Source organism: Sander vitreus, chromosome 6 (genome assembly GCF_031162955.1).
Source record: "Sander vitreus isolate 19-12246 chromosome 6, sanVit1, whole genome shotgun sequence".
Taxonomy (NCBI): Eukaryota; Metazoa; Chordata; class Actinopteri; order Perciformes; family Percidae; genus Sander; species Sander vitreus.
Window position 1 is genome coordinate 7,940,073 of NC_135860.1, and position 13,952 is coordinate 7,954,024.

The window sequence follows — 13,952 nt, forward strand, 5'->3', positions numbered from 1 at the left end:
AACAGTTAATGGACAGATGTTAGGCAGAGGTGCATTTAATAAAGGGGTCTATGCAGAAATGAGGTGGGATGGCGGAGGGGATTGATTTATGTGGGTGAGTTCTATATTTTCTGATGTGACGGCTTCTCATTTGAATGTTTATTGTAAATGACAATCCTGTGTGGTTTTTTACCACTGCACTTTAAGTGAGAGAGCAGTTGTCAGACATACAGTATCAACACCTCCACATGTTAGGGTTTGTGCTATTTCATATATTCAACTACCATTATTCCATTCTAACCACAGTATCGGGTGACAACTATTTTATGTACAAAGTATTTAATCCACACACATCGCAGCTTCACATGGCCAATTCCCTATCAAGCCACTCAAAACATAAGTCCAGTAAAAGAATGGAAGCAAAAGAATGGAAGCAAACAAGGAAGCAAACAAGCTTTGGTGTCTTACACAGCATTGAAATTGCATTTAAATAAACTAAGATCTAATGTGTCATCTTTTTTCACATTTTATTTTTAACAGGCAAGTCATTAAGAACAAGTTAACTACAATAGTAGCCTGAGGAGACAAAAGGGAAGGAAGGCTAAGAGATAAAAATACATTAGACACATACAGTTTAAAATGGTGTACAATACAATTTAAAGTAACAGCTAAAATTGGCATTACTGTGAAGACATCCTGTTGTAATATACAGGATTTACTTGTCTTTTTTTTTTTTTATACTGTAATTAGATTGAGTTGTTCCAAACAAGCTTCTGCTATGATCAATCAAGCGCACAAACAAAATGAAATAGAAAATCAAACTGCAAAAATACTGTCCATGCTGTGAAAAAGGTCCATTAGGTACAAACTTTGAGCTTTCAGTGAATACAAAGGTGTCTCAACCTCTATGACATGGTCAAAATGCAGACATGTATAGCGACTGGCATTAGCTTATTAGCTGAATATAGGTATAGTCATGTAGCACAACATGAAAACAGGAAGTTATCAGACTGAAAATACAAAAAAAGAAGGAACCATTTTTTCCCCACACACCATTATTTCTCAACTGGCCCTGCAAATATTACCCAGTAATATTGACCTTTCACTGTCATGTACATCACATTTTGCACAGTACAGTATGTATTGTGCATTATACTATGCAAAGGAAATTGAAATAAACTATATTGGACCAACACATATTCAGTTCAAACGTAATGAGTCTATGTAACATCTGCACAAAGAAAAGATACCGTTCATTGGTTGTTTCACAAGATGACCAGAATTTTTTTTTTTCTCATTTGTGCAATTGCCACAAACTTCCTCTTTGGTAAAGGTTTTGTATCAGTTCATGAAAGTTGTACAAAGAACAAAAATAGTTTCCTTTTCTTTTACTATTCAGTGCAGAAGGTACAAATTCCCCAAATGATATGTGATGCATATGTGATTAAAATTGCATTAAATTGTGGTATTCGGACGAGAGGAGCAACAATAATTTGCGTTAGATGTTTTTTGCACAAAGAGGGAAGAGGTAGAGAAGTGCTAAGAGGAAGAGTCGTGTTAGAGCAGATTCACACAGCTGAGAGCACTGGAGTGAAGAGAGCAGGACAACAAGAAAACAGGTAAAACAACATATAGCTCATTTGATTTTGTGTGTATCTCTACATTAAATCTATTGAAGTGAATAATTATGCCACGTTTTAATACATTACTTATTTAAATTATTGTCTTTGGCCTATACATCGCAGAAACCACAGATATGACCAGAGCTGTTGTCAGAGGCATAAAATTAGGCTCTGGGGAAAGTAGTGGTCAAATGTATTTTCATCAGCACAGAATAGGTGAACACACAACATCCTGTATTAACATAAGTGCTGTCAGCTGTGGAGTTGTTTCTGGTCCAGATTGATCAACCAAACTTCCTGTATGTTTATTGCACTTTTTTGTATGAAGTCTTTGTGCTTTTATAAGAGTTTGTCCTGTGGAGGGAGAGACTTGAGTGTCTCAATCATCGAATCGGGATGTTTGTTCTCATCTGGGCTTCTTTGCTCTTCGCTGTGAGAAGCAACAATGCTAATGCAGGTATGGTGTGCAGCTTTATTGCAATCTTGTTTTGACACATACAAATCTAATGTTAATATTTATTTGTTGAAGCTGCTGAAGGCATCTTCAATATAAAAAAAAAAATTCTTCTTACTGATAATAAATGTCCTTATACATGTGTTCCTAATTGTCTCCTTGTGTGTGTATTTACAGTTGCATCTCCAGAAGGAAGCGAGTGCTCTCGAAATGGATTCTGTGTCACCCTTAGTGAAGCAGAAATAACAGCAGAGGCTGGACTCTGTGTTGTGATACCGTGTTCTTTCACCACTGATGCTGGCTTCACTTTGGAAAATGCAGTTTGGTACAAATGTGATCCTTCTAAACATAACTGTACTGATTTAGACATAACACTCCGCTTGAACAACTCAAATGCTCGGCCTGAGTCTAGAGGAAAGGTGTCACTGTTGGAGCCTGATCTGAGTCATAATAACTGCAGCATCATCATCAATGACGTCACCAAATCAGACTCTGGATCATATCACCTCGCCGATGGTTTCCTGAATGAAACCACGGAAGGACACACATCTCCTAGTGTAACTATCACTGTAACAGGTATGAAGAAAGGCAAATGCTTTATGTTAACTGAAGTGTGAAACATGTTTATTTGTTGTAACTAAAACATACTCTTGGAACTACGTAAAGCTATGAAAGCCCTCGTGCTATAAAAATAATGTCTGGCCTGTGTGGGCGGCCAGTAGGAACGGTAACACCAGTGATAGAGCAAGTTTTATTTTACACCTGCCATACAAATTGCCCTTTTGAAATATAAAGCAGAGTAGATTATTATATACATTTTCCACTTCAGGGATTGCTTTGGAATGTCACTCTTTTCGGACAGATGTCCGTTACCTTATGCTTTCTTTGTGTTGGCATTTTACACTCCGGTCGATTTATGAGGACTATGGTTAACTGCTCCTCAGATCTCTGCAGGATAAATCCAGACAGCTAGCTAGACTATCTGTCCAATCTGAGTTTTCTGTTGCACGACTTTTGAACGTACATGTACATGTTCCACCAAAACACGTTCCTTCCCGAGGCTAATTTTGCAGCGGCACCGTGGCCCTGTCCGGTGCTTAGCACCGCCCAAGACGATTGTGTTTGTTTTAAAGAAATGCCAATAAACCAGAGCACGTTTTTCTCCCATCCCAGAATGTTGTGTGGACTCGTCAGACCCTCCTCCATAGCATTGAGGAGGAGGGTCTGGCAATGCAAGACTATACTTGAAGTGAATAATAACATTCATATCTGCTCACTTGATCTTACTAATGGACTACATCACCCTGATTTTCTTTTTACTGTATATTTTGTGCCACTTTAGATCTGACCCAGAAGCCCACAGTGATGATTCCTCTTCTGACAGAGGGACAGCAGAGCACACTGAGCTGCACTGCTCCTGGTTTCTGCTCTGGATCTGATCCTGAAATCAGCTGGACGTGGAGAGGAGCAGGAGAGAAGGACTCTCACATCACAGGAAACATCACTGCTTTCAGGACTGAGAATCTGACTACTGTCACTCAGAGACACAGCTCAACCCTGACCTTTAACTCTTCAGCTGAACACCACGGCACCAATGTCAGCTGTAAGGTCAGCTTCACCAACAACATCACTACAGAGGAGACTGTGACTCTGAATGTGACCTGTGAGTAAAACATACTGTACTTTATTCTCACTTCATCTAAAATGTTTGTTTGGAGAAATGTATGCTCTCATGTAATTTCTGATGTTTTTTTCTAAACTGTGTAGGATTTAACAGCATGTTCTTGCAGGAAGGTTTGGAATTTAGGGGCGCTAAACTCTAATGTATATAATACAGTCTTTGAATTTGTTTCATAGATGTAAAGGAAGTTACAGTCACTGGGAAAACAAGAGTGAAGGAGGGTGAGACTCTGATTCTGACCTGCAGTGTTGACAGTTTCCCTCCATCTCTCATCAAGTGGTATACATCTTCTGACAGAAACATGCAAAACGGAACAGAAACAAACCTGCAAAACAACACTTTAACTGACCCGCGGAATGAAACTGAGACCTTCCTGCAGGAAAAAAATAAAATGGACACTTTGGTCATCTCTAACATGACAACTACAAATTCTGGACCGTACATCTGCATTGCAAATCATCTGAACAACACCCTGGTGAAAAAAGTTGATGTAACAGTGACATGTAAGTACATTAAACAACTGTACATTTCCTGTAGTATTTTACTCTTTCTTCTAACTAGGGTACTGAACCTATTAACTCTGTTTAGAGCAGAGAACAACCTTAAATAGCTGTCCAAATTCATCCTGAATAACTTTCACAGCTCTGCACCTTTTTAGTTAATAATGGAAATACATTTTAAAAAGTCCTTGGTGTTGGATGTTCTGTCATGTCATTTCTATGGTTTCTCAACTCTGTTGACTTTTACAACATCAACGGTATTCTTGGTGGAAAATTGGGAATTCAGGGACGTTGTAAATATTGTATATAATACAGTATATCCTTTTTTTGTCATAGATGTGAAGGAAGTTAAAATCACTGGGAATTCAAGTGTGAAGGAGGGTGAGACTCTGAATCTGACCTGTAGTGTTGAAAGTTTCCCTCCATCTCTCATCACCTGGACTAACCTCGGCTTGAACAGAACCCTGAACAATGACACTGGAACAGCCACTCTTGTCATCCTTAACGTGACAGCAGAATATTCTGGACAGTACATATGCACAGCAAAAAATCAGGACAACACCCTGACGAAAGAAGTAAACATAACGGTGATATGTAAGTACGCAGTAAAACAGTTTTTACACAGATTTGCAGTTGTATTACCAGGTAACCAAAACTTGAAAAGCTATGAATTCAAGAGCAGAGAAGCACCTTTTCCTAATCTACCTAAAATACATGCTGATTAACTTTCACAGCACCATGTCTTTAAATGTACAGTGAAGTCTAAAAGTGCTAATGTTAAATGTGGGTTAATGTCATGGTGGGCTACTGTATACTGAATTTAGAAATTAAGTTAGAGAATAATTACGTTTTAAGATCTTGTGCTCTGACCAGCAAAATCAGCTTATTTAACTGTTTAACTTTTGTTTTCAGCCTCAGACTATAGCTATAGGTCCTGAATAACTACATAATTGCGTTATCTGATCAATTCAAATCTGTTAAAATTTCTTTGTCTCAAAGATGTGAAGAAATCTGAAATAACTGGAAAGACGACTGTAAAGGAGGGTGATGCTTTGAATCTGACCTGCAATGTTGAAAGTGTCCCTCCGTCTCATGTCATGTGGACTGAAGTCCCGTCCAACGAAAACCCGAACAATGGAGCCGATACTCACCTGCAGAACAACACTGGATCAGCCACTCTTGTCATCCCTAATGTGACAGCTGAACATACTGGACAATACATCTGTACAGCGAAACACCTGGACACAACTCTAACTATGCATGCCAAGGTCACTGTGACTTGTAAGTAGACTCCTAAGTAGATCACCTTATAAAGAAAAATGATCACTCATATCTAGGGCTGGGTACCGAACTCAAGACTTTTAGGCACCGACCGAATTGCCTCTAAAGTATCAAGTATCGAAAAATGACTCTTTATTCAATACCCAATTTAAATACCTAAGGAGTAAATATAATTAGCGTCAGTGAGCCAAGATGCAGCATGCTTCTACCAAGATCTAATAATGCTGGTGATTGGCTGTCTAACATTACACATCGTAGAGGCAGGCAGGAAAAACTCTACGTTACTCACAGAGAAGTCGTTAGAGAGAGTCATTACGGAGCTCACGTAGTAGAAGCTGAAAAATAAATAAACATGTTTGTGCCATAATGTGTAATGTTGTAATTTTTGTTTTGTTTTATAAAATTGGTATTGAAAAAAGTGTTGTTTAGGAACCTGTATCGAAGTCATTTGAACGATACCCAGCCCTACTCATATCAGCTTACTGTGTGCTTTAATTGATATTATTTTTTGCAGTTTATCCAAAGATCCTAAACAGTTCTGGATGCATAAATCACTCAGAGGTTCTGACCTGTGTGTGCATCAGTGAGGGGGTTCCTTTACCCACCATCAAATGGCCGCTATTGGAGAATCACACTAGGTACTCTGTCATCACCACGGTGTCACACCACACAGTCAACAGCACCGTCACCCTAACTGTAAAAGACCACAGCAACACTTCTGTTGAGTGTGTCAGCAGCAGTCAAAATGGAGAAGTAAAAGCAAACCTCATCCTGAACAAAGTAGAAAAGAAAGGTAACTGCTCAGTCTTTAAATGTTTTCTCTAATCTTCTTTTGTATTTGGACAACCAAGAAGCAGCAGTGGCCTTCATTTTGAATGTCTTTTTCTTTTCTTTATTTAACAATTTGTTCCTCTTGATTGCAGATCAAAACATGAGTGTCAACGTGTTAACAATGATTACACAGCTGGAAACGATCATTGCCTTTTTGATTGGCGCTCTTCTTTCTGCAATCATTTGCTGTTTGGTGAGAAAATGTCACAGGTACATTCTGAAGTTCTAATTCACGTCTTGTTATTTTTACTTTCTTTGCTGAGAATATTGAATATTCCAGGCTTTGTTTGATGTATAATGTTAATTCATAAAAAATGCTAGCTAGAACATATCTGAAATGTTGACACCATGCTTTGGAAATGATCAATGTGTGACACAGTGCAGGGAATTAGAGGACCCAAATGCAGAGACAGGCAGGCAGGAGAAGGTTTGAGCTCGATGATTTATTGACATAAAGGCAGAGTTCAACCCAACAAAAGGGATCCAAAAAGAAGGCGGCAAACACAAGGGCCCTCATTTATCAACCTAACGTAGAAACCAGCGCAGATATGAGCGCAGAAATCATCTTACGACAGGCTTCATGTGTGATTCATGAAACGTTCGTATCACACCAATTATAGCGTAAGAATGGTCGTACATTGATAAATGCAGCGGCTGGAAACAATCGGAATTTAAATATCACGCCCCAATATATTCTCAGTTTTGAGGCCTCGCCCCTACAATTTACGACATGGAGATATGTAATCCGGCTAAGAAGCGGCACTTTTCAGAGGTGGAGATTGAAACCCTGATATCTCAGGTTCACTTGCACTTACGTTTGTAGATTTGGCAGCCTGAAAACTGATATTAAAGGCTGTAGAAAGAATGGGGACTGGAACGAGGTCAGTGATGCAGTGAACAGTGTTGCCGTGGTAAATCAGACTCCAGCTGAAATTTATTTAATTTATACATCCTTGACATATGTATGCTATAGTCCTAATAGTAATATACAGGCTTATATTGCAATCTCTTAGGCCTATATGGTTTACCTAAATAAACAAACACACAGTAGTGGAGTTTATGCAGTGTCTATTAGTTTACTTGTGTTTTTTTCATGAGTCAGAGCCAGGCAACAACTGTGGAGGGAGAGCGCGTGTCCTCCGTCCCCCATGCTGGACCACCACCCCGACCCTGTCTCCTGACAGCAGAGGGGCTGGAAAAATGAGCCGAAATAGCTCGGTCAATGGCAGAAATAAATCGTTCACTTGTGGCCATTAACACTTTAAAAGAGAAATGAAAACCTGAAGAACAAATAAAAATTTTGTGCATCGTCATGTTTCCTGTATTGAGTAGGCTATCATTGCCAAACATAACATTATACCTTTTAAAAGTGAGGAATAATATCCTGTGTCATTCGTATAGCCCCAGTTGGGGCTGTGATGGACACTGCTCCCTGGGCATCGGGTCATCTGGCTCCAGAGCCCCACAGGCTGAAACAATGTTGCAGAATTTTTCTGCTGTGTATAGTAGGGTCCCCCCGCTGATGCAAGACCATGAGTCATCTGCCCTTAATCAATCCAATGGAGCGCTCCACCGTGGCCCTTGCACATACGTGTGCACTGTTGTACCGGCAAATAGAAGTCTTTTAAAAGAGCCAGATCTGCCATTGCTGATAAGTGATCAACTGATGACTTCTCCTCCTGTTAAACTTATTATATGCTGCACCGCAAGTCACCACTGACTCGAAAACTTGCGTACAGGAGTTCAGACCAGACGTGAGATTTTAATCGCTGCCTACGCTCACGTTCAAATTGATAAATCCCTTGCATTGCGTAGGAATCGGCGTACGCCCGTCCTACACTTGTTTTTGGTCGTACGCACGTTTCATAAATGAGGGCCAGTGAGTCCAAAGGAAAAAGGCAAAAAAGGAAGAAAAGTCCACGGGGAAGATTCCAAAAACAGGCACACTGACTGCAACAAACTGACAGGATACAAACATGAACGATCTGACAAGCGACAAAGGGAACACAGAGGCTAAATAAACTAGGTAACGAGCAAACATGGAACACATGACACCAGGGCTGGGGAACAGGTGGAGCACATTAGACAATCACAGAGGCGGGAAAACACTAGACAGGAAGTAAAACTAGACAACACGAGGGAGAAAACAGGAACTTCAAAATAAAACAGGAAACAGAAACATACAATACTAGAATAATACATAATCAAAATACACACAACAGGGAACAGAAATATACAGAATCAATATACAAAACATGAAACATACAGAAATATGCACACAGGGAACAGAAATATAAACAACCCCAACAGAAATATCCATAACCACAACACAATGGGAAATAATTGTTATTGAAGCAGGCAGGCCAAAACATGCTAAACTACTGGAATGGTCTTTTAACGTTTGTTCTAATGAGGCATTAATAAGCTTTGCACATTATTTGTATGTTAATGTTTGTGCTCTTTTAAAACGTTTCTCCTCAGAAGAAAACAGAGGGTCTATGGAAATATGGCTGAGACTCTGGAGATGATGACATTTAACGGGGATCCTCTGGTATTTATATTCACAGTTGGTTATATACTGTATTTTGGGTAACACTTTACTATAATGGTATATGAATTATCATGAATTCATGCATGACTTTGTGCATGAATTCATTAATGTAGTACTTCATGAACTATCAGTAATGTAGAAGGATAAATAGTATCTCATGCATGACTAAATGCAGGAACAATACGTTAATGCATCAATTAAGGTATTTGAATCATCAGGATTTTGGATTTATTATTGATGTTCATGTCTTCTTAAAAAAACACTGACCAGTCACAGCAGTGTACATATATTCTAAAGAATCGTGATGTTGTAATCATTGTTAACTAAACATTACTTCTTCATTACTTCATCATGTTTGTGGCCCTTCAAATAAAGTGCTGACCTGGTTCCATCTTTAACATTGATAAATAAGATATGATGAATGGAGGCATAAAATTAAATGTATAACAGTAATTCCTGAGAACAATGTTCCCCCAAATAGGATATTTATTAATTATTACTCAATTCTAAGTGTCTGAAAACCAGAAATGTCTTGACATTTTTTATTTATTTGAGGGGTCACAAAGATGATTGCTGCATATGCCACCATTAGTAAGTTATGTTTAGTTTATCATAATTACAACACTACAATTCAGTTTCTTTAGCCTGTCACTTTAACTACAGATTTATCTATGAAGACAACATGCACATCATTAATAAATCAGAAATCATGATTTTAAATACCTTAATTGATGAATTAATGAATGTATTGTTCCTGCAAGTCATGTATTAGATACTGTTAATCCTTGTACATTACTGATAGTTCATTAAGTACTACATGAATGAATTCATGCTTTTTCATGCATGAATCATGCATGTGACACCTAGTAGAATCAAGTAGTGTCAGTAGCTTCTTCATGTTCTTCTTCATATTCTTTTGAGGATTGCCAATTTGTTGGTGTTGTAGAAGCTGAAAAACGACTTCTACCATTTCTGTGTTGCTCCTGACAGATAGATGTTGGTCAAGCAGTGGAAGATTATCAGGCCATCGACCAAGTGGCAGCTGAAGCGGGCGGAGCTGTGGTGGCGGACAAATCAGATGTGGAGTACTCCAAGATTGATTTCTCCCAGATTAAAATAAAGACCCCAGCAGAGGCACAGATGGCACAAGGGACCACAGAGACAGAGTATGCTGACATTAAAGAATCAAAGAAAATGAAAGAAGAAGCAGAGGAGACAAAAGAGGAAGAGGGTGAAGAGGAAATGATTAGGGAGGATGAAGAGACAAAACAATGTGTACCAGAAGATAAGGAAGGTGAGGACGTGGCATTGTATTCAAATGTGAAGGATATAATGAGTCAGATTTGAGGATCGTGTTGCTTAGTTGTTTGAGGACAAAGTTACTAATGTAATTTGCTCTGATGAAATGGCTTCTTGCTGTGTATTATTTTCCTGCAATTGCACTGTGATTTTTTTAAAAGCCAAACTAAGCATGTGGTACACCTCAAATGATTGAAGACATCTTGTAACTGTCATAATCAAGTACAAGTTATATGGTGAGTCAGTTCTGCATAGCAGCGCTGACCACTGCACAGCAGTTTATAAAAGGTGGTATTAGTATAGAAACGATCATTTTTATTCTTCTTTATTCAAGAGTGGCAGTCATTCAAAAGACAACATCAGATGACATATAAATACATATTACGTGTACAAAAGCTCACAATTTAAAACTCACAAATGAAAACAGAAATGTGAAAAGTACAATTTGTTGTTTCCAGACAACTGTCTACTGTACTGTGGTGTAACTCTGTGCAGCCAGCTGGTTGCCTGGCAATCTCAGGAAGTCACTGCAGTCAGCTGTTACAGTTACAGTTGAGAGAGTGAAATAATATGATAATATGAATGGGTGTTGAGTGAAGGAAATACCTTTTTTACATGTATTTTGTATAAAGCATTTATTTTTTATTTGAGCATTTATTTGAGCAGTTAAAACAGTTTGTAGCTGAGAGTATATATATGTGTGTGTGTGTGTGTATGTGTGTATATATATATAAGCATTACTACTTTCTTGACACCTTTGACTTAGTTACTATCAGCAAGACAAGACCAACAAATCTAACAATTACTTTTGCATTTAAAATAAACTCATGTATATTGGTGTAAAAAACATTCACAGCACATTCACATGCACATTCACAGTGCTGTCACAAAAACAGGAAATCATTGTGTGAGAGGATGTGAGCCTAAAATAGCATCTGAAACAAGGTGTTGGGCGTTTTGCATAATGGGTTCCTCTTTAAAAGAAAAGAAAGCAAGACTCTGCAGCTTGGCTCTTATAGTCACATACTGTACAGTATACACTCATCCCATCCATCCATCTTCGTCCGCTTATCCGGTAGCTTTGCCTTCTGGCTCAGCTCTCTTTTCGTCACAACGGTGCGATAAATTGAATGTAATACCGCACTCGCTGCGCCGATTTTCCGACCAATCTCCCGCTCCATTGTCCCCTCACTCGCGAACAATACCCCAAGGTACTTGAACTCCTTCACTTGGGGTAAGGACTCATTCCCTACCTGGAGAAGGCACTCCATCGGTTTCCTGCTGAGAACCATGGCCTCCGATTTAGAGGTGCTGATCCTCATCCCAGCCGCTTCACACTCGGCTGCGAACCGATCCAGTGAGTGCTGAAGGTCACAGGCCGATGATGCCATCAGGACCACATCATCTGCAAAAAGCAGCGATGAGATCCCTAGCCCACACTCATCCCTCAACTTTATTATTACTACATTGTTTCTCTTTATTAATGCTTTTACAAGGCATATGTGGGGAAACTGAAAATTCATAATACACATTTAATAAAGGAAAAGAAAATGAAACATATAGGCATATTTCTGATTTTGTGTGTATCAACATTAAAGAAGGGATATACCCACATTCAATAAACAAGCTCTTTGCAGGTTCTGTGTATCAACATTACCCAACAAGTGTTCATACCTAAATTACAAAATAGGTGGTCTGTCCTTTAATTCACACACAGAGTTTATAGTCAAATCAAAGATAAAAGTAAAGTAAAAATACTTATGTATTTGAGTTCTTGACCATTGAAAGTGTAGAGGGACATGAGTTTTTGTAATCCTTTCTTGGATAACAAGTTATTAGTGAATATTTGCTGTTTAATGAGAATAATGTAAGCTGTAAAAATAAATGTATTTTTTTGTTTTCATCTCTTTATTTAAACGTGTTTGCATCTTTATGTATGTGCTTGTGCATGAAAGTACAGGGTATGCATGAAAGAAAATAGCTTTACATACACACACGGTGTGCATGAATGTGCTTAAAGTGATTTTGGATTAAGACTGAGCTAACAGGATTAGATGTTCCACTAGCTAGACAGACACAGACACTTTAAATAGATCAACCTGACGCTGCTGGTCATTCAGAGCTGCAGAAGAAGCAACGTTTGACAACTTGGAACACATATTTCAACCACAGGGCTGCTTCTCTTCCAGATCTGTAGGTGAGTGTGTGCAGGATTTTGTTGAATTGAAACATTGCCTTGCCAGAAAATCTATATTTGATTGGTTTAAAATGGACCACTTAAACCTTCAGCTCAGGTTCAAACATGATGTACACGAGTGGTGAATGAGCAGGTTTCTTGACACCAAATATATGATTTGATTTTGGGTTTCTTCTCGGATTATGTTACAAGTTTACTTGTACAATTACAATTTTGTTTGTTTTTATTAATGCGTTCATGCGCCATCATGTCTATTGTTACACTTTCCAGTATGATAAAGTAGATTGGTTTTAATGCGTTGTCCTTCATTAATCCTCTAGTATTTATATGGTCTTTTTGGCCTTTTGCTATAATAAAGTATTGCAATCTTTATCTTTTTACAGAAATGGCTGATGTTTTCAGAAGCCTGAACCTCCTAGAGACCCTCAAAGAGTCCATAGAGCTCAATAAGTTATCAGATGTCAAGGATGCAGTGGAAGATCTCCTGATCAGCAGGATCAACTTAGCTGTGATGGGGGGCCGTGGGGATGAAAAATTTGCCTTTATAAACTCCCTCCGTGGCCTCGGTCCTGGGGATGACGGAGCAGCTCCGTCCCCATCATCTGTTGCCCCAGAGGAATTGGCAGTTTACCCAAACCCTAAACACCCTGACTTTCGCCTGTGGGATCTGCCACCTGTCCCATCCGCCTCTCCATTTGAACCCGAGGGATACATGGACAGAGTTAAATTCCCCCGCTATAATGCTGTCTTAATGACATTCACACAAACGCCCCAACCCAACAGTGTGGACGTGTTCTTGGAGGCCCGGTCACAGCAGCGGCAAACAGTGTACTTTATTCTCTTAGCTTCAGCTAAAGACACAGAAAAAAGCCTAGAAGAAAAGAGGAAAGCCAGTCTGGAAGTGCTGACATCTCAGGGTGTGACACTGCCTAAAGTCTACCTGGTGAGACCCTCCACCCTGGAGAATTTTGACTTCCCTGGCCTGTTGGAGGACATGGGAGGAGACCTTCCAGAGATCCGAGCCCACGCCCTTCTCTTGGCTCTCCCAACACTTACCTCCACCCTGGTCACTCAGAAAAAGGAAGCATTCAAAGCACTAGTGTGGGCAGCTGCCTCGCTATCTGGTGGGGTGTCGGCTATTCCTGTTCCCTTTGTGGCCTCAATGGTGGACTCAAGTGTCGCAGTGCGGATTCTAACCAAAGCACAATTATCTCTGTGCCTGGACGATGATTCGGTCGAGCGACTGGCCCGACAGCGGGGCGTGGAACCAACAAGACTTAAAGGGCTGCGGACTTGTGTATTGTCAATGGAGGTTACTAAAGGTGAAGTGAAAAAGCGGCTGGCAGCAGCAGAAAAAGACTTGGCCACGGTTTCATCTAAACTGGTGGAGATGGCGATGCCTGTTCATGCCCGTTCTGCCAGCCGCTCTTTCTCTGCCATGCTGCAAGCATTAAATGGCGCCATGGATGAAATGGCAGCTGATGCTGAGAAGATAGTGGCTGTTGCTCTTGGGGAGGGGAAGTAAAATCAAATGTTTTTTTCTTTGTGTAAGGTTTC

At 39.6% G+C, this 13,952-nt stretch overlaps 2 protein-coding genes across 3 annotated transcripts; both read left to right on the forward strand.

The window, feature by feature from the left end:
• LOC144519304 (myelin-associated glycoprotein-like) lies at positions 1–12,109 on the forward strand. Of its 2 annotated transcripts, none has more exons than XM_078252329.1 (11): positions 1–1,598; positions 1,948–2,058; positions 2,233–2,631; positions 3,398–3,718; positions 3,913–4,239; positions 4,573–4,830; positions 5,236–5,517; positions 6,032–6,310; positions 6,441–6,558; positions 8,830–8,899; positions 9,890–12,109. In XM_078252329.1, exons 2-11 carry the CDS (start codon positions 1,998–2,000, stop codon positions 10,244–10,246), a joined length of 2,472 nt encoding a protein of 823 aa, XP_078108455.1. In that variant the 5' UTR covers positions 1–1,598; positions 1,948–1,997; the 3' UTR covers positions 10,247–12,109. The 2 variants fall into 2 exon arrangements, with proteins under 2 accessions (XP_078108455.1, XP_078108456.1); XM_078252330.1 differs by having other exon boundaries at positions 8,833–8,899.
• A 671-nt stretch (positions 12,110–12,780) lies between these two features.
• On the forward strand, positions 12,781–13,920 carry irgq2 (immunity-related GTPase family, q2). Its single transcript, XM_078251777.1, has one exon. It carries the CDS (start codon positions 12,781–12,783, stop codon positions 13,918–13,920), a length of 1,140 nt encoding a protein of 379 aa, XP_078107903.1.
• Positions 13,921–13,952: the final 32 nt, after the last annotated feature.

Bases quoted from the DNA above. Each gene is read 5' to 3' on its own strand.
- LOC144519304 (XM_078252329.1), top strand. From the start codon at position 1,998: ATGTTTGTTCTCATCTGGGCTTCTTTGCTCTTCGCTGTGAGAAGCAAC. The intron at 5,518-6,031 runs GTAAGTAGACTC...TATTTTTTGCAG, and splicing joins TGCCAAGGTCACTGTGACTT to TTTATCCAAAGATCCTAAAC. The intron at 8,900-9,889 runs GTATTTATATTC...TGCTCCTGACAG, and splicing joins CATTTAACGGGGATCCTCTG to ATAGATGTTGGTCAAGCAGT.
- irgq2 (XM_078251777.1), top strand. From the start codon at position 12,781: ATGGCTGATGTTTTCAGAAGCCTGAACCTCCTAGAGACCCTCAAAGAG.